This window comes from Polypterus senegalus, chromosome 9 (assembly GCF_016835505.1).
Source record: "Polypterus senegalus isolate Bchr_013 chromosome 9, ASM1683550v1, whole genome shotgun sequence".
In the NCBI taxonomy this organism is placed as follows: Eukaryota; Metazoa; Chordata; class Cladistia; order Polypteriformes; family Polypteridae; genus Polypterus; species Polypterus senegalus.
This window is the reverse complement of record NC_053162.1, coordinates 167,814,090-167,837,555: the sequence shown is the minus strand read 5'-3', so window position 1 is coordinate 167,837,555 and position 23,466 is coordinate 167,814,090. Positions and strand designations below refer to the sequence as shown.

The window sequence follows — 23,466 nt, the reverse complement described above, 5'->3', positions numbered from 1 at the left end:
CTGTTTGCGTGTAGTACACCGTCTTTATAAATGAGGCCGTACTCGGTATAAAGCACCCGGGTGAAAGCACAGCGGCTTCTTCAGCAGTCAGGTGAGTTTACATGGCGACTCAAAGGCTACGTCTCTAAAGAACAAAATGAAGAAGAGAAATTGTGACGATTGACTTTTGGGGTGGGGCTGTTTAACCTTGTCATGCCCTGTTAGGACTTCTTATTGGAGGTTATGCTTTGCATAGTCACTTGAGCGGTTTTTATTTGTATTATTATTATTATTAACACGATTTTTTTATTCATCTTGCCCTCTCCGTTTGTCTGCGTCAAATTTACTCACTTTTACCAAACTGATTTCCTTTAAATGAGCGGCACGGTGGCGCAGTGGTAGCGCTGCTGCCTCGCAGTTAGGAGACCTGGGTTCACTTCCCAGTCTCCCCGTGTCTGCGTGGGTTTCCTCCCACAGTCCAAAGACATGCAGGTTAGGTGCAATGAATCTAAATTGGCGTTGGTGTGTTTGTGTGTGTCCTGCGGTGGGTTGGCACCCTGCCCGGGATTGCTTCCTGCCTTGTGCCCTGTGTTGGCTGGGATTGGCTCCAGCAGACCCCCGTGACCCTGTGTTCGGATTCAGCGGGCTGGAAACTGGATGGATGGATTTCCTTCAAACTGCAGACATGCTGCTCTCCGGTGACAATGCAATGTATTTGATTAGTTTTGACCTGGAATCTGCACGTTAATTGTGTCAAATTGAAATTTCTCATTTCCTTATATTATACTTTTAGCGAATACACATATATCTTTCTATATAATACGCTACCATGGCTGTCAGTTTGTCTGTCCAGGACATTAAATCCCCTGTAGCTCACAAACTGTTTGACCTTATTGACCTGAAATGTGGTACACATATATACTACGTGACGTCTTCTATCCGCTTTCGGGCTGGTGATTGACCTCCAAGGTTATTCCTTTTTTTATTTTTATTGTATTTTATTGTAGAATCAACTCTCGGCAGCGGCCAGCAGGATGGCGCATGCGTACGGGCGCCGTTCTCATTCCCTACTACTTTCGCCGTCACTTCTCCTACCTCTTCATATCTTAAATCATTCCGAAGTCTTCAATCTGCCTCAAGTGCCAGCTTAAGTGAAAAATGAAAGAAAATGTATTAAGTAATTGCAACACAAACACTAACTTAATCCGTTTTAACGCGAAAAGATGCCCACGAAAGAAGAGAAGCAGCGCGCCGCTAGGGTGGAGAAAAGAAGATCTGCTCAGGAAGCGGCAAGCGCATCAACCTCTGAGCAAACGAATACTAAACACAGACTGAGAGAGAGTGTGAAAACTAGGAATGATCAAGTCAAGGGTATTCACGGCACGTTATCGTTATAGCAGTGCGCCGTTATATACGGGTATACAGTATTTATATACAGTATAGAGTGTTTTCAGCCAACACACATATACTTATATATGAGTCGGTGGTGTTGGTCAAGTGGTTAGCATGTTGGACTTTTGATCAGACGGTCGTAGGTTCAAGACCAATGTAGACAAATAAGCTGAAAAAAACAAAAATGGATTAATTGATATTGAAGTTTTGTCAAATTACTTCAACATGAAAATTAAGCAGCATTGGTCAAGTGGTTAGCAGGCTGGCTGTTCACACGACTTTATTCAGCTTGCCCTCTCTGTTTGTCTGGGTCAGAATTTGCAATCAATTTTTTTACCCACATTTACTGAACTGATTTCCTTCAAACTTTGCATGCATGCTGAGATCCGGTGACAATGCAATATTTCATAAGTTTTGACCTGGGATCTGTATGGTAATTATATCAAATTTAAATTTCTCATTCCTTTAAATTATACTTTGAGCAACTACACAAAAGTACTGTTTCTAAAGCTTTCTGCCACCACACATATGTATGAAAAATTAGTGATGTGGTTAGCATGTTGGACTTCCAATGAAATGGTGGGAGGTTCAAGACCAGTGTAGATCAATCAATTAAAAAGAACATCATTTGATTAATTGATGTCAAAGTTTTTTTGTTGAATTATTGAAGCAGCATTGGTCAAGTGGTTAGCAGGTTGGACGTTCAATCCAATGGTCAAAGGTTCGAGACCTTCTTCTTCTTCTTCTTCTTTTTTCGGCTACTCCTGTTAGGGGTCATCACAGCAGATCATCTTCTTCCAGATCTTTCTCTGCGTCTTGTTCTCCGATCCACCTGGCCTTACTCCCCTTCCATTTAGGTCTCTTGTACACACAATATATCAACCTTCCTTCTCTCCATCATATCTGCTAACTCTCTCCCCTTACCAGTCATACTGCCAACACTTAAAGTTCCTACCCTCAGTTCCACTCTCTTTACTTTCCTCCTCTCCTCCTGCCTCCGGACATGTCTCCCCCATTTTCTTCTCCTTCTTCGGCCAGCAGTAGCCCAATTTTTGCCAGCACCCTGTTGGCTAACAGTACTAGTGGCAGTCGTTGTTAACCCAGGGCTCGACCGATCCAGTATGGAAATTTGTATTGTTGTCCGAATATTGATTTGGCAAAATTTTACACCGGATGCCCTTCCTGGCGTAACCCTCCCCATTTATCCGGGCTTGGGACCGGCATGAAGAAACACACTGGTTTGTGCATCCCCTGTGGCTGGGTTGTCAAAGGTTCGAGACCAAAGTACACAAATTAACATTTTTTTTTTCAAATGTAACCATTTTTCATCATTTATATATTTGCCAAAACACTCTTTTTAGTGATTTGGCGATACTGGCTCAGTGGATAAAGTGTTGGGCTTTTATAAGAAAGACTGAAGGTTCGATTCTCCAGTAGACAAACACACATTTCCAGTACGTGTAAGGTTTCACCGTGGTTAGGATTTCGAAATAAAATGAGAAATGAACCTGAATGAATGTTACCTTTCACTTTACGATCGTAGGTTTGATTCCACTCTAATGTCACTAATGTCATTCCTGTCAAATCACCTTCCCACCCAAATCGAGGTTTTTGTAACGTGCCAAGGACTGTGTGCAATTAGGGTGGCTAATATAAATATAAATATATAAACGTCTACGCGTGAAAGTGTGTGTGTGTGTGTCTGTCTGTCTGTTCAGCCCGGAAGTGCGAGGCTACAGCATGAAGCTCAAAGAGCTGGTAAGACAGCCCCAAGTAAACGAGTCGGAGACAAACTCGCTTACCTGCTAATAAACTGCTTAGCCGCTGATAGACAAGGAGGGCGAGCACATCGGGAAAACGAAACCTCCGACTCTGCATTTGAATTTCTCATTTCTAGGAGCCCGGGCTTTTTACAGCACAGGCTTACGCATCTTGTATATATATATATATATATATATATATATATATATATATATATATATATATATATATATATATATATATATATATATATATATATATATATATATATATTTTTAAGTGATTTTGACTGATACAATTTTATTCAAAAATGTGCTAAAAAGTAAAAAGTATTTTCTTTCCATTTTGTTGATCATATGTGACTAAAACTAAAATCATGGGAATTTCATAAAAGAATTAATTGAATTCAATTAAAATGCATTTATTCATTAAATAAAAAATAACTCTTACAATTTGAAAATTTCTCCAATTATAACCAGTATCCTACATACTTTAATCTACTTTTATATGATGTGCCATTTTCTTTCCATAGTAAAGCTGGCTAGAAATTTCACTTTAACAAATCTATCTTGCAGTACAGTTTTTTTTTTTTTTTTACTTTTTAGTGCATTCTCAAATAAAATCATGTCACTTAAAAATCTTTTTTATATACGTATATTTTTCGAGCTGGTATATTGCATGACTTGTTTTTGTTTTTTTTGAGAATGGCACATTGCAGACACTAGGGGGTACCCCAGAGCCCCACACACCTCAGTCAGATGCACTAAATGCTGTTTATTACAGACGTGTATCTTCGCAGGTTCAAGGCCGTTCAGTGCCATACACTAAGCTAATAAATGAATAAATAGGCAAATAAGCATCACGGGCTCCTTTATTCCTCCTCTTTCTTGAGCGTCATACACTACCCCCCAACTCCGACTCCCTAATGAACAGAGGCATTCCCTTTGTATCTTGACCCTGGGGAGGTTCCAGTGTCACAATGTTACTTTCTGGAAACATTTTGGGGTCATATAGAAGTTCCCGTCAATAATGAGACCTGTTCCTCATTGTGTCCCTGCTGCTGTGTCTTCTGTACTGTAAAAGAGGGTGTCAGGGGCCTCTGGAAATGAGTTGTTCCGCAGGGTTTAGCTAACAGAAAGCCGAGCGCAGGAGTCACGGCCAGATGACTGGCGATATGAGACTGTTGAATTCCAGTATTTTATATTTATTTAACGTAAAAACTGCGGTGGGCTGGCGCCCTGCCCGGGGTTTGTTTCCTGCCTTGTGCCCTGTGTTGGCTGGGATTGGCTCCAGCAGACCCCCGTGACCCTGTAGTTAGGATATAGAGGGTTGGATAATGGATGAATGGATTAACATATCGTGACCTCATTAAATTTTCTTACATGTTGTATAAGTCCCTGGCAGTCCTGTGGGTGTCCAAGTGTGGCTCCCATCAGCAGAATATTGCCACCTGCCATGCTGGGGGAGAAACTGTTCCCGAAATCTGTTTTTCCATTATTGGGTCATCTCGACTGGGACAGAACTCGAGGATCGGCTGCTTCCTTATTCCTGTTGCCAGTGCAGCTTGTGTGGGACAATGTATGGACAAAATACTGCTCCACACTCAGCATCCCCTGGATGTGCTCGGAGTTCATCATCTGTTACCTCTTCTGGGTGAAACTCTTCTGAACACAACTTTCTCAAACCTACATAATTCGATTTAGGGTCACAGTGGAGAAGAGTCCATGCTGATAGCATTAGGCACAATGCGGTAAACACCCTTGGATATTCATACACACCCCCTCATGGGGTCAGTTTCCACATTCCAGTTAATCTAACCTGCATGTCTTTGGGGATGTGGATGGAAAGCTTACGTAAACAGGGTGAGATGTGAAAACCAAACATTGATAGATAGATAGATAGATAGATAGATAGATAGATACAAACAACTCTTCTTGCTAGAATAATTGACACCCTGCCTCCTGAAGTGATAAGCAATATGGGAAATATTTTTACATTTTAAAGATATCTCTAAATAATATTTTGGCTTGTCATATAACCAAATGCCTTTGCAACAAAGAGTACAACATTCTCAGTTCCATGGAATCCAATCCAGGATCGCGGGAGGCTGTGACAGGTATGGGGAGGGTTATTGGCTTAACGCTGCATTTAAACACCTAGCGTAAGTGGACCTCCAGCCGGCAGGTGGCAGCACAAGTTCACCAAGCGGGATGTCGGTGTGCCGGCAATCTGAACAGAAAAAAAAAATGACATACCAAAACGAGACTGGCTGTAGAGTAACCGGAAACGGAAGGGGAACTACTTCCGTGATTGAGACTCTAAAAGCGCTGCTTTTGGACTTGCTGTGGGATTTTTTATTTTTTTTTTTGGTGCCGCTCGCTTTTTACGTTGTTTTTATTTATTTTTTAAGTAATGGGCTCATCGCAAGAGGCTGATAAGACGCTGTTTGTCGGGAATTTAGACCCCCGGGTCACCGAGGAGTTGCTCTTCGAGCTGTTTTTACAGGTAAGCGGAGGTTTCGATTCACTTGCCAAGCAGCGTGTGAACGTGGAAGGGCAGTTGACAGCCGCCGCGCGTCTGCCAGTCCCTTTTGAAGATTCATACATACTTCTATGTTTTAATGATTCCTCCTTTAACTAACACGGACGCTATATTATTAACTTAATTATTATTACTCGGTAATTGTCACAAACGCAAGACGAGACCCTCCCTAAGGAATGGACCTTTTGAGCGGTGGAAACTGGTAATAATGGTTTTCGTTTTGGGGCCGGCTGTTTGTGTGGCAGACTTTGTAATCTATTCATTTCAAGGGACTTTTACAGTGAATTAGTTTTTTTGTAAACATTTATTTTTAAATTTGCTTTGCATGTTCCAGAATTATATAACAGACATTCTTTTTTATTCAAAGAAGAAAGAAAAGGGTAAATAAAGCATTTGTACCAAAACTTTAAAAAATAAATGAAGCTGCAAAGCCCTAACAGAGCAATACATTTATTGAACGTTTTGGTTTGTCTCATTAATGTAGTCGTATAATTCAATAAACCAGTGCGCACAAAATACATAAATGATGGTGTCCTGCTGGAGATTCTCAAGTTATGTACGTTAAATCTAGGATGGTGCTCTTTCTAGCGAATTACAAGGCGTGTTCATCTGAGCTAAAGAAGGCAGTAGCGGAGCATAAGAGAACGGGGCGACTTTCAAGGGAGTTCTCTGCTAATTCTTAAAAGTTAAGGAGCTGAAAAGACGCCATGAATGTTCAGTCGCGTATGTAGCCCTCAACAGAACTCGCTGGCATCATTTACAGTAAGTGCTTTACTAACTGGGTAATTAATAGCTGTGCAATATTTGAAACAGCAGCACCATTTCATATTCTCATACTGAAAATTTGGAAAAGGTGATCATGTGATGATCTTTATGAAAAAACTGGTGAATCAACAAAACGTTGTTCTGTGAACTAGTAAAGTAATGGCACCATTTAGTGGGGAAAAAAGTCATGAACGGGATACTTTATTACTTTTGTCATTATTGGCATTGGCTTGAAGTTTTGTGCCAAAGTGACACACACACATTTCAGCACTCTTAACCTTATTAAAGGATGTGTGACTCCATCCATTAATTATCCAACCCGCTATATCCCAACTACAGGGTCACAGGGGTCTGCTGGTGCCAATCCCAGCCAACACAGGGCACAAGGCAGGAAACAAACCCTGGGCAGGGCGTCAGCCCACCGCAGGACACACACACGGGACAATTTTTAGGATCGCCAATGCACCTATATATATATATATATATATATATATATATACACACACACAGTGGTGTGAAAAACTATTTGCCCCCTTCCTGATTTCTTATTCTTTTGCATGTTTGTCACACAAAATGTTTCTGATCATCAAACACATTTAACCATTAGTCAAATATAACACAAATAAACACAAAATGCAGTTTTTAAATGATGGTTTTATTATTTAGGGAGAAAAAATCCAAACCTACATGGCCCTGTGTGAAAAGTAATTGCCCCTGAACCTAATAACTGGTTGGGCCACCCTTAGCAGCAATAACTGCAATCAAGCGTTTGCGATAACTTGCAATGAGTCATTTACAGCGCTCTGGAGGAATTTTGGCCCACTCATCTTTGCAGAATTGTTCAGCTTTATTTGAGGGTTTTCTAGCATGAACCGCCTTTTTAAGGTCATGCCATAGCATCTCAATTGGATTCAGGTCAGGACTTTGACTAGGCCACTCCAAAGTCTTCATTTTGTTTTTCTTCAGCCATTCAGAGGTGGATTTGCTGGTGTGTTTTGGGTCATTGTCCTGTTGCAGCACCCAAGATCGCTTCAGCTTGAGTTGACGAACAGATGGCGGACATTCTCCTTCAGGATTTTTGGTAGACAGTAGAATTCATGGTTCCATCTATCACAGCAAGCCTTCCAGGTCCTGAAGCAGCAAAACAACCCCAGACCATCACACTACCACCACCATATTTTACTGTTGGTATGATGTTCTTTTTCTGAAATGCTGTGTTCCTTTTACGCCAGATGTAGCGGGACATTTGCCTTCCAAAAGTTCAACTTTTGTCTCATCAGTCCACAAGGTATTTTCCCAAAAGTCTTGGCAATCATTGAGATGTTTCTTAGCAAAATTGAGACGAGCCCTAATGTTCTTTTTGCTTAACAGTGGTTTGCGTCTTGGAAATCTGCCATGCAGGCCGTTTTTGCCCAGTCTCTTTCTTATGGTGGAGTCGTGAACACTGACCTTAATTGAGGCAAGTGAGGCCTGCAGTTCTTTAGACGTTGTCCTGGGGTCTTTTGTGACCTCTCGGATGAGTCGTCTCTGCGCTCTTGGGGTAATTTTGGTCGGCCGGCCACTCCTGGGAAGGTTCACCACTGTTCCATGTTTTTGCCATTTGTGGATAATGGCTCTCACTGTGGTTGCTGGAGTCCCAAAGCTTTAGAAATGGCTTTATAACCTTTACCAGACTGATAGATCTCAATTACTTCTGTTCTCATTTGTTCCTGAATTTCTTTGGATCTTGGCATGATGTCTAGCTTTTGAGGTGCTTTTGGTCTACTTCTCTGTGTCAGGCAGCTCCTATTTAAGTGATTTCTTGATTGAAACAGGTGTGGCAGTAATCAGGCCTGGGGGTGGCTACGGAAATTGAACTCAGGTGTGATACACCACAGTTAGGTTATTTTTAACAAGGGGCAATTACTTTTCACACAGGGCCATGTAGGTTTGGATTTTTTTTTCTCCCTAAATAATAAAACCATCATTTAAAAACTGCATTTTGTGTTTACTTGTGTTATATTTGACTAATGGTTAAATGTGTTTGATGATCAGAAACATTTTGTGTGACAAACATGCAAAAGAATAAGAAATCAGGAAGGGGGCAAATAGTTTTTCACACCACTATGTGTGTATGTATGTATATAATATTGTTAACATATGTTTAATCACATTGTTTTATTTAGTTTGTGTTGTATTCATTTTTTTTTTTTTTATACAGGCTGGACCTATGATTACCGTGAAAATTCCCAAGGACCGTGACGGAAAGGCCAAGCAGTTTGCATTTGTGAACTTTAAGCACGAGGTGTCGGCCCCCTATGGGATGAACCTTTTGAATGGAATGAAGCTCTTTGGGAGACCCATCAAAATCCAGTTCAGATCAGGTGAAGGCACACTGCGGACACTGGAGGGATTTGATTTTTGGTCTTTTTGTTTGCACGTTCTTGATTTTGTTTTATAGTGTGGATGAAGCAGCTTTCATCTGATCAATACACTCCATGAAAGAAAGCAGCAGCGTTTTAGTAAAACTAATATTTCACGTTTGATTAGTCGGTGAATGTGCAGTTTGCGTGTTCGTGCTCTTTTTATTTATTTATTTTTCTGTCACATGTCCGAGACATTGAAATTGGCCGTGTATGAGCTGACAAGAGTGTCCTATACAGGAAAGTGGCATCCCCTCTAAGGTTGGTTCATGCTTTGTGCCAGTTGCTGATGATGATGTCATTAGTACCCCTCACACCTGAAATCGAGTAAATGCACAGAAAGGCTTATTGCATCACAAACTTGTTCTTTTTTTTTTTTTTTTGGTTAAATGGCAGTTGTGCAGGTTCACCAAAGTCAGTTAATTTAGCCACCCTAATTGGTGAGACGTATTCTTCATGTGTCATCTGCCACCCCTTAAATGTGTTCCTTCTTTGGTTGCCACCTTTTTCTCTTTCCTTGCCGTACTGCAAGATGAGCTGTGAGCTTCCTAAATAAGAGCAGTCGAGTTTCTTAACCCACGTATTCACTTTCAGCCATCCTCATGTCGTGGGGCTTTCACTTCGTGTTTTCTAAGCTGCTAAAACACAGGGTTGACTATAATAAGCGACAAGCAAGACGCCAGTTAACAAACAACTCTCACTCTCTCTCCACTGTTTTTAAATCCACGTTTGTGTGGCTGTCTAGGTTGGCCCGTTGCTGCATTACTATGTGAAGGTAGTCTCACAGATTTATATTTGTGCTGCTCGATCACATTTATTTGTCTCTGGTATCTTCCGTTTGTCCTGTTAAAAAAAGCCATTTACTGTGAGCTTTGCTGCAAATAACAAAAAAATGTACACGGCTGTAAAAGTCTGGTAGCTTGTCGTTCGTTTCGGGAGACGTGGCCGGAGTATTCGCACCGCCAGTTACGGCGTGATCTGTATCGTTGGGTCTGCTCGGTCTGCCCCGTGGGTTTCTAAGCAAATAAGCTTTCCTTGTTCTGTAACTCCTCATCCTCGTGTTCCTTGTCTCTGTCCTTCATTACACCTGAATGGGAAAAAATGCTGTCAAATAGTTGGTTCATCTTTCATTTTGGACTTTGCTTGAATCTTCGGCGGCATTTGAAAGTCTGAAATGTGTCAATTGGTGAGACGTTTTAGTGTCTTAAATTAGAAGTGAGAATAAAACGGACAGATTCCAAACAAGTTGAGTTTTATTAATCTATATTCTAAATTAATAGAATCCATTTTTTCACTTATGTTTTCATTTGTATAATTGTGATGGCTTGCACTGCGGTGTCTTACATTCACATCCCGGCTGTTGTCGATCAGAAGTTTATGCTTCTGTGGATTTTGTCAAAAAAAGGTGACAATTTTCTTCCCATCACCCTTAAGGTACACACACACGATTAGGCAGTGCCGCTACATGAGCGTCATGTCAGGCTGGTTATGTGGGGGACTGGCCCTATGATGGACTGGCTCCCCATGTTTTGGTGGGCTCTGCCTTGTGCCTCATGCTGCTGACGTTGGCTCCCAGGTCCACGCAGTGGTAGCAGATGGGTGTGAGTTTTCTTTTTATTTATTTATTTATTTTATTGCTTTCATTGTAAACATTCCATACACAAAGATCACTTTTTACAAAAAATAGGATTGAAACCAAATCGACCCCCACCCCTTATTTGTTTATTTTTGAATTGTTTTTAACATTTTATTGAATTTATTAAAATCAAACTGCACCGCTCCTAGAGCCAGCACGATTATAATATGCGCTGCCCTCTTAGAGTGGCAGCAAAGAAAGAAAACTAATAATCTGGAGTGTGAGCGACCAACACTACTTTCTTACTGCACCACCCCAAGTAGAGAAAGACACCAGTGAATGCAGAGTTAACTTAAAAATGATTATTGTAAGAAATGGCATACGCTTACTGTAACAAAAACCCCTATTTCATGTCGCGCTGCAGCGCTTCCCACCCCATACGATTCACGGCACAAAACACTTCAGCACATACGCCACTAATGCATAAAGTTGAGAAAAATAAACAAAAAAAAAAAACCCAACGTATTCGTAGTCCTTCAGATCTTCTCTGTAAGGGTTGACTATCTCAGTCTGCGGTGGCGAATGATGCTGTTTGGGGGAAATGATCAGAATCAGCAGTCCCTTTTGCTGGCCCGTCAGGCTCTCTCCCGAATACCATCACCAGAAAGGGAAAATAATTTGTCCTGAGGGTTCACCTGACGTTTTCCGTGCGCCGTCCTCTCTTTCCCTCTTGCCTTTTCCTGTGATGGCGTCCGCGTCCCTCTTGGCTCTGCGTTTCTTCTCTCCTTTTCCCCACCGGCCATTTACATACTTGTGGCTTACAAATCAAGCCATTCCACCAATAACAGGAATGAGGAAAGGTGCGGAGTCACAGTGAGACACACGCATATTCCAGACATCCATTACAAAACAACATTCCATACGATCAAGTCAGATGTTACAAAACGAGGGTCAAGTCAACTGCCATCCATGAGAAAGAGAACCAGGCCAACAGAGTGAAACTTTTAATAGTGAGTGAGTAAATAGAATGAAAAAGGCTTCCTCAGTTTAAATGCTTATGCTAAAATGTTGTTGATGAGATCCTGCCAGGTTTTAAAGTTTTGCGCAGATCCTCCAAGTGAGAATGGTTGTGAGACATGGATGCTACCCAGAGACGAAGACTGGACTCCTTCAGTTCTGTGTCTCTCCGGAAAATCCTTGGGTACCGCTGGTTTGACTTTGTGTTGCTCACGTAGTCCCGAATGAGGCACATCACCTGCATTGTGAGGGAGCGACAGATACAGGACTACGGCCATGTGGCGCGTTTCTCTGAGGGAGATCCGGCTCGTAAGATCCTCATTGTTGGGGACCTGAATGGCTGGACCAGGCCAAGAGGTCACCCACGTAACACCAGGCTATGGCAGACAGAGGGTGGGACTGGACCGCGTGTCTGCCTGGGGGGTTGCAAACCAGGATCCCGAGTTGTTTCGTCGTGTGGTGGGTGCCGCAACGCTGTGTACCAGTGCATTCGCCCCAACTTGACTTGACTTGAGTTGATATAACATCAGTTACCCACTTCCAGTTGAGCAAGATAAGTCTACGTGCCAAGAGCGTAGTGAAGGCCATTCCAGTGTGTTTGTTCTTCTCCACTTTCAGCCCATCTGGCAGCCCACCAAACACGGCTGTTAGTGGATTGAGTTTTCTGATCACAGCCAGTCCTTTCAATTTCATTTGTGCTGCACCCTGTAATGTAAAGAACCGATTGGAAGTCTCGATTGGCTCATGATGTCGTTTTCAGAGCTGACTTTGAGCTCTGCGTGGGAGTGAAACACAAGAAGTGTTACTAAAAAGGGAGGCTTGTTTGTTTAGATAAATAAAGATAATGGGGTGGACGAGCAGCTCTGTGTGTCGCTGAAGCATCCATCCATCCATCCATCCTCTTCCCCTTGTCCGAGGTCGGGTCGCGGGGGCAGCAGCTTAAGCAGAGAGGCCCAGACTTCCCTGTCTGTCTGCTGTCGCTGAAGCAGATGTAAGAAAATGCCGACATTGCATGACGGTCTGAGGATGAACCTCATCTGCCTGAATTTGTGTGTGAATATCCATAGTGTTACCACAGGAAGATTCTGATCCAAACAATACAAAAAAAGAAATAAAAAGAAAAAATGAACAGATGACATAAAGTAGGTGCAACTCTTTTTTTTTTTTTTTTTTGAACGTACAAACTTGCAGAAAAATGTGCTTTTATATTTCTTAAAACATTTTCCTGAAGTACTAACCTCTTACAGATTACTGTTTGAGGGCAACTATTGGTATAAAATGCAAAATGGGGTGAAATGAAAACAGTAAAAAAAAGTCTTTTTAAAAGAGTGAGTCTTGTCTGGCCAGAATAGTTCAGAGGTTACGACTGGAAAGACCTGAGCTGCACGGCTGGTAGGTTTATGTGCCATCTGTGTAACGGGTCAACTGTCATGTAATGCCTGCCTCTTCATATTCAGGGATATGGATTTCTAATATGGAGCTGAAATGTTCAAATCTGGTCTAATTTTACCAGCCGCTTGTTGTGCTGAACCTTTTTTTTTTATTGCCGTCCTCCAGGCAGCTCTCATGGCACACAGGAGCAGGGCAGCCCTCTGAATTCACAGAACTCGAGCCCCTCTAGCACGCCAACACACCAGGGAGCCGGCAGGTAGGTTTGCTTCTTGTGAGACTCCTAAGTAACTGAAAGTCCCCGAGGGGGCAGAGTGACTGTGTTGGGGATTGAAGGGAGCCGAGATGTCAGCAGATTTTAAAAAAGGAAAAAGTGTGCTGTCACTAACTCAACCCTTTTAAACATGTGCCCTTGTTTTAGAGTCGAAGCGGCTGGCCTTGTAGCACTTTGTAATGACTTCTCGTGCTCCTGAGCTCTGTCACAAAATGAAAATGTCTGATGGGCCAAAATGGAAATGGCATCTGTTTTGGAAAGTTTTGTCTTTAAAGTGGGGGGCCCCCTCCAAACCGGCTGACCCCGACTGGCTGATTCGTCGGTGCGTTTCTCAAGTCGGCTCTGGTGTGCTGCAGCTTGCTCGAGCTGCGAGTTTTAATTGTGCTTTACCATGTTGTACGTTTTTTCCCTTTGAATGTAAAGTAGCAGAAGAGAGCCACTTGTATTGTGGAACCCCTCTTCACTCTTGAACTTTGCTCCTTCAGGTTCGGTATGGACAGTATGCCAAATCGAGGCTTTGCATCTCCTCAGCTGGCCCAGAGGTCCTTGTCATCCCCTGACAGCCTACAGAGGCACGCGGTGGTAAGTCTGCCATGATTTTAGATGTCTTTGTAGCCTCTGACAAGCAGCATCATCTGGGGCAGTGACTTGTAACCCCCATTAAGAACCTGATGAAAGCTATGGGACCCCCTTCACCAGAAATATTCACATAAACACAACTTTGCATGCAATGAATATAATATACTTCATTTATCTAGATTTGATTGTCTCATACATATGACATACACAAAGTATTATTAAACTTGAAAATAAAAACTCTAATAAAAATACTCCTTTTTTTAATGCAGAAAGTAATGGCCACTCATTATAATAATGAAGTACTGGCTGTGTAAGCCCGTGCTGTGAAAAGCCCGGGGTCCTAGAAACTATTGAAATTGTCAGGAAAAAAAAAATGAAATGTCGAGATGTCAGGTAAGTGAAAGGAACGACTCGGGGCGTCTCTCTCCGCGGAGGATTCGTTTTGCTGACGTGCTCGCCTCGCTTGTGTAAGTTTCTCTCTTTTCTCTGCGGTTTTACTTTGGCAACAGAGTCGCTTTCTTCATCCACCTTATTAACTTGGGGGCCGCCTTGCCGGCTCTCTGAGCTTCATGCTGTAGCCTCACACTTCTGGTCAGGAGATACAGACACTCACACACAAACTTCCACGCATAGATGTTTATAAATAAGACAATCCCCTTGTGCAAATTGAAATGAGTGTGTTCTGCTCCCATCACTACTACTGCTATACATCTACTCTCTCGTTATCCTCTATTTCAATGAGAAGGTTGTTCTTGTTTGCTTTGAATAAGAATATGAAACTGTGGAGTGGTCTTGGACAAGGTGGCACACCTATCATCTTTGATATCCGATCTGTTTCGACTTTTCATTTTGATAGAAACAACCCAGTGGTAGCGCTGCTGCCTCACAGTTGGGAGACCCGGGTTCGCTTCCCAGGTCCTCCCTGCGTGGAGTTTGCATGTTCTCCCAGTGTCTGCATGGGTTTCCTCCCACAGTCCAGACATGCAGGTTAGGTGCATAGGCAATCCTAAATTGATCCCAAGTGTGTGTGTGCCCTGTGGTGGGCTGGCACCCTGCCCGGTGTTTGTTCCTGCCTTGTGCCCTGTGCTGGCTGGGATTGGCTCCAGCAGACCCCCGTGACCCCGTGTTTTGATATAGCGGGTTGGATGATGGACAGACAGATGGAAAGAAACATGTGCTGAAACCCCTGATTCACAAAGGTACAGTATGTAGTAGCAAAGGGAATCGGAGCACTCGTTATTTTTCTCGTGAGTGTGTAACTCATGCGTTAGGCTTAGGTGAGAAAAAGATGTGCAAGAAAAATCAACTGGGCTGTATAGTGAATATAAGTGTTGATTTTTATCTGACCCTCACAGACCCCCTGAAACCCATCAGTTTAAGAACCCCCTGATCTAGGGAGTCTCTTCTCCCATAGGGACATAGTCAATTCTGTTTCCACAAAAGAAAAGCTGTTTTATTACCGTATATACTCGTGTTTAAGTTCATCCACAGATAAGTTGGGACTTGATTTTACCGTATAATTTCCGGTGTCTTATAATGTCGGTTGTATAGGTCGAATACGGAAAACTCGAGCTATCGGTCCAAGAGATTATGATAGAGTAACTGCGGAGCACATGGCCTTTATTTTCTATGTGTGTGCGGCAATGCGTTGTATCGGCCAAAAGGGTCTGGCTGCAGACCGTGCACGCTCAGCCACAACAGGAAGTGCAACCGGGGAGTCGTTTCCTGATTGCTAAGTTGGTACGTTTGCTGGTTATAGTCTTACTATTTATGAGCAATATGGAATATTCTTAATATACGGGCTGGCCTGTGTTGGTTTATTAACAGGTTTACCATTTTAACAGATCAAGTTAGCCAAGGTGAATGCTTGCCTCTTATTGTAATTACTAGCATCATGGCCGTGGTAGCGTAGCGAGAGCGCTGATGTTTAGAGCGTGCTAGTTTAGTGTTCCCGCTGTTATCCCAAGGAAAAAACAATTATGCAACCATCATAACTTGCTAACATTATGTAAATTTAATGTATACAGTATTTACGTGTGAATAAAAAGTAAAATGAAAATAAAACAAATAGAACAATTCCGTGTCGTTAATAATCTTATATATCAGAACTGTAATATGTACTATACTTCATGTCACGAGGTACCAAACTGTGATTAATAAATGGTAGAGGGAAAAGGACATTGGACACATCAGTGATCAAATGTTTGTATATTAATATAAACATAAGGACCCCCCTCAAAAAACCCCCAACAACAACTTTTAGTTTTTAATTTAGTTAAGGAGGCAGCAGTGCACAGTTACCTTCCTGCAATCCACCATTTCTTCTACAAATCTGTGCATGTCTTGCACATGGCTAAACCCAAAACAAAATGGAGCCAGAACATCATGGGGGTATTTTTCGTATGTGGATTACTCGTTTAACCGGATGTAATTGTTGATGATTTGGCCTGATCCTGGATCTGTCGGTTTTTTGAAACTCTTGCTGGATGTGTTGTCATAGCAGCAGATCCAAATCCTCGGTTTGATTTATGTACTGTATATAAGGATTAGCTCACACACTTCATCAGTTTCTGTGCATGGAATTCATTCAGTCATGGCTTTGCCGTTCATGAATGAGCTACTAATTTATATCGGTGCGCAAAATTATAAGAAGAGAATTTCATATAGAGAGGGTTTTGCGCGATCAGCAAGATCCTTTATTGCTCCTGGAGGAAATTCTTTTCGAAAGATAGAGATACCGCTTTAGCCGAGGGGGAATATTGTAACTCAAAGATTTATTAGAACCTTGTATTCGAAGTCAAACCAGGCGAAGTCGGGCTCCACAACCACACAGACAGTATGCATTGCTTTGAGTTTTTTTTGCAAGTGGCACTTATTTTTTTATATTGTAGGCAATGCGGAAAATCTATCTAAAAGTGCAGTTTGCCAGGCAATTCGTAAAGTCTGTTTGGCGCTGAAATATTTTCTTCGGGGTTTCTTAGTGTTTCCTGGACACCTGCGTGTGCAGACAATAAAAGATGCGTTTTATGCCATTGCAGGTAGGTAATACACAGGCAAAAACACCCACAGCTCCATAAAGAATCTCACAATCAGCCTAACATGCGCATTACCCAGGATTTCCAAATGTGATTGGGGCACATGGGACTGATCAGAGTGGAGTTTGATCAAACATTATTTGGAGAATGTACCTCTCCTCCTGACAAATAATCAGACACAGTGTCTTCATCAAATATCAATATCTCGTTGGTCAGACACGGGTTCTAGGGCTATGACATTCCCTGCCACTGACCCAACCAAAACAAAAAAATAAACCTCCCTCAGAAACAGGGCGCTGGGCATTTTGCTGGAGAGCCAACTCTTCTGCAGGGTTAGGTCTGGACCGCGTGGACCTCTCATCTGTTTTTTGCTTGTCTGCCACCTTATTAGCTTTAAAACGAATGTTTCTTATATATGATTCTTTATGTCAACAATTCTTTAAATAGTTATATTCTAATATTTTCCAGTTTGAACTATATTCTTGTACTTTAACCTGTTCTTATGTTCTCCTTGTGCTCACGTCTGATCTGGAATTATGACATATTAAATAATAATTAATCTGACACATAGGAAATGAAACGTTGCATTCAGTAAGTACAATGCACACTACTTAGCGTTTCATTTGTCAGCCACTTTCTGGTTTGGGCTGCTTTTGCAGTGTTACCCCTTGTGCATCTTGAAATTCTTCATATCCTTCGAAATAAAAGGTCCTGCTCTGCTTGTGTTAAAAAAAAACAAAGAAATGCGCCCGTTCTTTCGTTATTTTGTTGCAGCCTATCAAAGACTTGCTGTTCATGTTTTCTAGACTCAATATATATGAGCTGTTCAATCAGTGCGGGCGCGCGCATTCATCTCGGATGATTAGATTCAGCCAGACTAACCTACAACATGGCTGCGTTTGAAAAACTGACCTATCCCAGATGAACTTCACCGGCATTAACTCATCCAAGATGAGGCATCTGATCTCGGATGATTTAAACGACGTACGGAAAATACCCCCCATCTCTATTAACTAGTGAACCTTCCTCTGCATTCATTGCTTCGTACTCCTGCAGGGCCTTCCCAGCATCTTCCTCTTTCATAGTCAGTATCTGGGGCAACTGGACCAGACCAATGAATTGGTGTTGGCTCTCACTGCACCACTGACTGGCTGTTTTTGCGTGTGCAAGGACAGATACCTAAGACGGGAATAAAAATTTGGTGTATTTATGTAAATGTGTTTTATGCAATTATTTTATATATATATAAAAAACTGAGAAAAAAAAAATGTACTTGTACTTGACGCATCCTCACAGTAAAGTATAGTATGTATTACAGTTCTGATATATAAGATTATTAACAACACAGAATTGTTCTATTTGTTTTATTTTCATTTTACTCTTTATTCACACGTAAATACTGTATACATTAAATTTACATAATGTTAGCAAGTTATGATGGTTGCATAATTGTTTTTTCCTTGGGATAACAGCGGGAACACTAAACTAGCACGCTCTAAACATCCGCGCTCTCGCTACGCTACCACGGCCATGATGCTAGTAATTACAATAAGAGGCAAGCATTCACCTTGGCTAACTTGATCTGTTAAAATGGTAAACATGTTAATAAACCAACACAGGCCAGCCTGTATATTAAGAACATTCCATATTGCTCATAAATAGTAAGACTATAACTAGCAAACGTACCAACATAGCAATCAGGAAACGACTCCCCGGTTGCACTTCCTGTTGTGTCTGAGCGTGCACGGTCTGCAGCCAGACCCTTCTCGTATCAGCGGGTGCTCCTAACCCCTCTCTCGCTATTGTGCCTACGTGACCACACGTAATACCCGAAGTATTCCTGAAGCAACGTTTGCACTCTTTTGCGTTTTTTTTTTTTTGTATCTCACATCTTCATACACCTTTATTGTATGAGCATCCCTTACCTATGATGGAGCGTTCCATCAGAAAAAAATACGAAGCTGGTTTGAAATTAAACGTCATTGAAGTAGCGAAAGAAATTGGTAACTGCGCTGCTGTCACAAAATCCGACGAGTCTGAGAAACTGGTGAGAGAGTAGAAAAAATGATTACATCTTACCTGAAGAAGGGACCTGAGTTGCCTGGAAAGCCTGCATATTGTAATCTTTTTTGTTAACCAATAAAAGGTGTCATTTTGTTTGGCTTTTCACTAAATAAATAAGTGTCACAGTTTTGAACGGGCTTATAAATTGGGGTCTGATTTTATGATCGATTTGAGTATATACGGTACTGTCTGAGGCATATTGGGATTTCTTATTTCATATTATTTCATATTTCACATTTCTTGAAACTTGCTCTACCAACATTCAGCTTGATTGCATACCCTGACAGTTGTTGAAGTAATAAGAATCTCTCTGCTCAACTAGGATTACGTGAAACGGCACAGCAGACTTTAACTCGTAGTTAAGCAGAGCAGCGTTATGAAGCTGCAGTTTCCCAGGTAAAGATGAAGTGTCATTCCTGGCAGTTTCCTTGGTTGGCAAGTGAATGGACAAAGGCAGAAAAAATATAAATGTTGGGTAAAGCATGCGAGGGGCCGATGAGGGGCCGAGGGCTGCTTACAGAGACTTTTAATCTGACTAACTTCATAAGGTAGATTTAGCGGGTGGAACATTTACAGTATACTGGCCACAAGTCCTTCTGTGCACCCCATTCCTGTCTCTGCCATGGCTGACACAAGGCACCGCTTCCTGTTGTATTCTCGCTTATGGTGCTCCATTTCCTCACTGTGTTACCTGTCTGATATTGAGGCACCACATAGCACAAGAAGAGAGCCTTGGTTTTTTTTTTTACTGAACTGCCCTATTAAAAAGCCCACCATGTCTCAGTCTTAGCCTGCCCATTCACTTGTGTGCCAATCTTCTTCCACAGATAAACAGCATGTGGCAGCAGCGACAAGTGAATGGAGCCGCCTCGCCTCTGATGCAGCCCGGCTTCCTGTCCCCTGAGCAGCAGCAGCAGCAGTCAGCGCCGCCGCCATCACACAGAGCAGGCAATCAGTGGCAGCAGCAACAGGATGCCACAGCACAGTGCCACGGCAGGCAGGGCCCACTGCCATACCCGCAAAGCAGAGGGCACTACGGACGGGATGCCCACTTTTCGGATCCTGGGCCCGACCGTCGTTACCGGGGCCAGCGGGAGGAATACTACCATCACGATGACCGAGTGGCCCGCAATCATGGCAGAGAGTACCAGAGTAACAGCAGACGAGACAACAAATGGCGCCAGTCACGATACTGAGGGAGGATTTTATTTGTTTTATCCTTTTTTTTTTTTTTCTTTTTTTTTTAATCTTGGACAAACTAAAAAAAGAAAATGATTTTGGACAAAGAAAAGTTTTATGTAATGGGGGGTTTACTGAGCCCTGGCCTACTTCATCGCCCTAGAGAAGGTGAGCCAGTGGGCGTCTAATCACGTTCAGAATGTCGATTTGTGCCTAAGTGGAAGGAGCAACTCGGTGCCGACTGGCTTTATTCTGCTCGCTTTTTTTTTATCATTTTTATTAATTATCATCATTTTGTTAGTGAATCGGGAGCTGAACTGAAAAAAAGGGGGCAACAGTTGACGCCTGGGTACACTAGACTGGCCTGCCCGCCCTGCACTGCTGTTTCCTTTGGGTTCCGCAGGCAGGACTAAACCCCAGGACCCCCTTGCTCTTCCACTCCAAGGGTGCAGCTGCCCCCCGAAAGTGCATTTCCACCAGCAGACCCAACCAGGTATATATTTCTATACAGTAGGTCGCATTTGATGTTTGAAAACCTGGGGTTTTGATTTGGGGGTGGGGGTGGGGGGTGTTTGGGTATTGGTGTTTGGGGGTCATTTTTGTTATTACTGTTTTTATTTCTTCCTTGTGGGTCTGAATGTTATTAAAAAAAAAAAAAACAAAACAAGCTGGGTGGGTGGGGGACATTAGGAAGACCCTTGTTAGTGGATTTTGGGAGTGAGCCTCTCGGCTCTTCTGGAACTGTGTCCCTTTTTCAGTTACCACTGCACAAGGAGTCCTAAAACAATGAAGAATTGGCTTTGACCTTTGACCTGTGGTTATCTTTTCTTCGCTCATTTTGCTTCCGAGTTACATTGGCATCATTGGTAATTAGCGACCCCAAATTGGCGAGAGAGAGAGTGTGTGCTGGGGTCCAGTGAGGGACTTGGTCTTCTGTCAGTGTGTGTTTGTCCCTGCTTTGTGCCTCATGCCTCTAGAATAGCCACCCCATCATTAATAACCAAGTTATGTATGTAATTGATGGAGGGTGAAGGGTTTTTGACCCAGCTGAAGATGCTTTATTATGACATGATGGTGGTCAAAAGGAAGCACAATGTGTGCGTCAAGGCAGACCCTTCTATTCAGATCAGATCAGGCCATTCAGCACTGCCAAGCTTGCCCATCTTATTCGTCATTAAGTCAACATATCAAGGGTCCTAAAGTCCTGTCTCCCACACTACTTGGTAGTTTGTTTCTGCAACATGTACTCGTTATCTCTTTTCCAAACCCCTTGTTGAACTCATTTTAAAGTAACAGCCTGGATTTGCTCCACAAATGGTTTTGTTAATTTTGCAGGCTCCAGTCATGTCACCTCATAACCTCTGTTTGCTTAAACTGGAGAGGCTCCTCTCCTCGCAGCTCATACCCTTCTAATCAGCCCAGTCGCTCTTCTCTGGACCTTCTCTGGTGCTGCTATGTCCTTTTTTTTGTAGCCTGGAGACCAAAACTGCCCCCAGGACTCCAGATGAGGCCTCACCAGTGTGTTATAAAGCTTGAGCGTCACCTCCTGTGACTTGTACTCCACACATCAAGACGCTATATAGCCTGACATTCTGTTAGCCTTCTTAATGGCTTCTGGCCATGGCCTGCATGTTGATAGTGCCCTGAACTCTGTCTCCTAAATCCTTCTCATAAGGGGTACTTTCAGTTTCCGACCTCCCTTTGTGTATTCAGCTCTGACGTTTTTATTTCCTGTGTATAAAACTTTACATTTGCTGACATTCCATTTCATCTGCCCAAGCCTGGATGCTGTCCGTGACCCCCTGTAACGATCTTCTTGATGATCTTCAAATAGAGTACCTGACAGTGATCATGGGTGATTGGTAAGAGGGAGCACGTGACTAATAGTGCTGTCTTTCAGAGACCCAGCTCTCTGCCCTAACTTATTGTGTGACATTTGGTGGTCCATAGAACTTCGAGCTTGAATGATGAATGTTCTTTGCATCTCACGCTTTTTTCCCCCCTTGCACGTTGTCCATTGTGATATCGAAGTTGTCCACAAGATGGTGCTGTTGCCCAGCTTGTCTCACTCTGGTAGTTCTGCTGTTGTGTACTGTCATGTGAACAGAGAGCGCTGAAGTTCTTGCTTAATGTTTGTTATTGAACTGAGCAGGCGCCAGCTGGGTTTGTGTGCCCTCCCTATGTCTGCATGGGTTTACTCCAACAGTCCTGAAACCTGCAAATTACCTGAACTAGAAACGCTACGTGGGCCGGAGTGCGTGTGTGTGTGTGTTCGTCCGTCATGTCCAGGGGTCATTCCTGCCTTGTGCCTCATGATTGCTGGGATGGGCTCCTGCTGCCGTGGATATTCAGATTAGGAAGAAGATCTCAATTAACAAAGGGTCTAGTAACGAGGCGTAAAACACCCATCCGCGTACCCGATGTGTTCCTCACTCCTGCTGAGAGAAGCACCAGAACAACTCGTGCACCGCGTGTAAAGATGGAGCACTCGACCAAACCACCCTGCCCGGGGGTCTTTTTGCACATTCTTCTTAGACCCTTTCCCTCACTCGGCTTTTTTGCTCTTGCCCTCCCGCTCTGTGGTTCTCGTCTCTATTGTCTGTCGACACTCCTCCTTTTCCAGCTGGACGCTTCTGCTCCAGTTTTTCTTCGTCCCCACGCTGTGATCTTTGCAGGGATGTCAACGTCGTTCAGGTTCCACTGCTTGTCGGTGAAGTGTGTCGGAGTGAATGTACCAGGATGACTGGGCAGCTTCTCACTCACCTGCACGTACTGTTGTAACTACTGCCATTGTGACTTTGGTTTTCACTCCAAGCACGTCTCCTAGTGAGCGGACAAATTCAAGAGCAGCTTTTATAGAAGCGGTCGGGGGCAAACACGTGGCGTGGGAGGGGCAGGACAGAGCGAGTCTTCACCTGTCTCTGCGTTTCCTGAAGCCCAGCCTTATGGCAGGAGACTCCGCTGTTGTAACTCAGTGTACCATAAACCTCCGCTCGGTGGGGGCAGCGTCCGCTATAGCGAAGGGGGAGGCCGCATTGTCTTATCTCACCGCAGACTAGCTTCTAAATTCGGCGAGTAACGGCCGGTTATGACCGCATAATCAGTTTACCGGAGGACTCGATAAGCTAATGCGGTGGAATTCACCCCTACAAGGCGCCATATAGTAGACCCCACAACTGATCTACTGCCCCAATTGGCGAGTCGCCGCCAATTTTGAGAGCATAAACAGTTTAACTGTGTACTCGTAAAGCATCTGGGGGTGGAGCTTATTGTTAAAGGCGCTATATAAAATGAGACGACAGCAGATGCACACCTTAACACTGGCCGGCTGCGCAAATCAGCGAGGCACTGCCAGTTCTAAAAGTCTCATTAAGATAACTGAGTGCTTACTCTTCGGAGTTGACTGATTAAAACAAGAAAGCCTGATGAAAGGCGCTATATGGAGCAAGAAGACGACCCGCTGACATTCTTTTGCCAGTTGTGACAGCTTAATCCGTTTAACAGGGGACTTGT

At 43.0% G+C, this 23,466-nt stretch overlaps 1 protein-coding gene across 2 annotated transcripts; it reads left to right on the top strand.

Annotated features, from left to right (window-relative positions):
- LOC120535947 (RNA-binding protein 7-like) lies at positions 1-20,519 on the top strand. 2 transcript variants are annotated; one of them, XM_039764169.1, is made up of 5 exons: positions 1-91; positions 8,639-8,801; positions 12,991-13,081; positions 13,582-13,678; positions 19,602-20,519. In XM_039764169.1, the coding sequence occupies exons 2-5, from the start codon at positions 8,648-8,650 to the stop codon at positions 19,968-19,970; spliced, it is 711 nt and encodes a 236-aa protein (XP_039620103.1). In that variant the 5' UTR covers positions 1-91; positions 8,639-8,647; the 3' UTR covers positions 19,971-20,519. The 2 variants fall into 2 exon arrangements, with proteins under 2 accessions (XP_039620103.1, XP_039620102.1); XM_039764168.1 differs by lacking the exon at positions 1-91 and adding an exon at positions 5,422-5,637.
- The last annotated feature ends 2,947 nt before the right edge of the window (positions 20,520-23,466 follow it).

Excerpts from the sequence above, each read along its gene's own strand:
- LOC120535947 (XM_039764168.1), top strand. The coding sequence starts at position 5,545 with ATGGGCTCATCGCAAGAGGCTGATAAGACGCTGTTTGTCGGGAATTTA. Across the intron at positions 5,638-8,638 it reads TCTTCGAGCTGTTTTTACAG|GCTGGACCTATGATTACCGT; the intron begins GTAAGCGGAGGT and ends TTTTTTATACAG. Across the intron at positions 13,679-19,601 it reads GCCTACAGAGGCACGCGGTG|ATAAACAGCATGTGGCAGCA; the intron begins GTAAGTCTGCCA and ends CTTCTTCCACAG.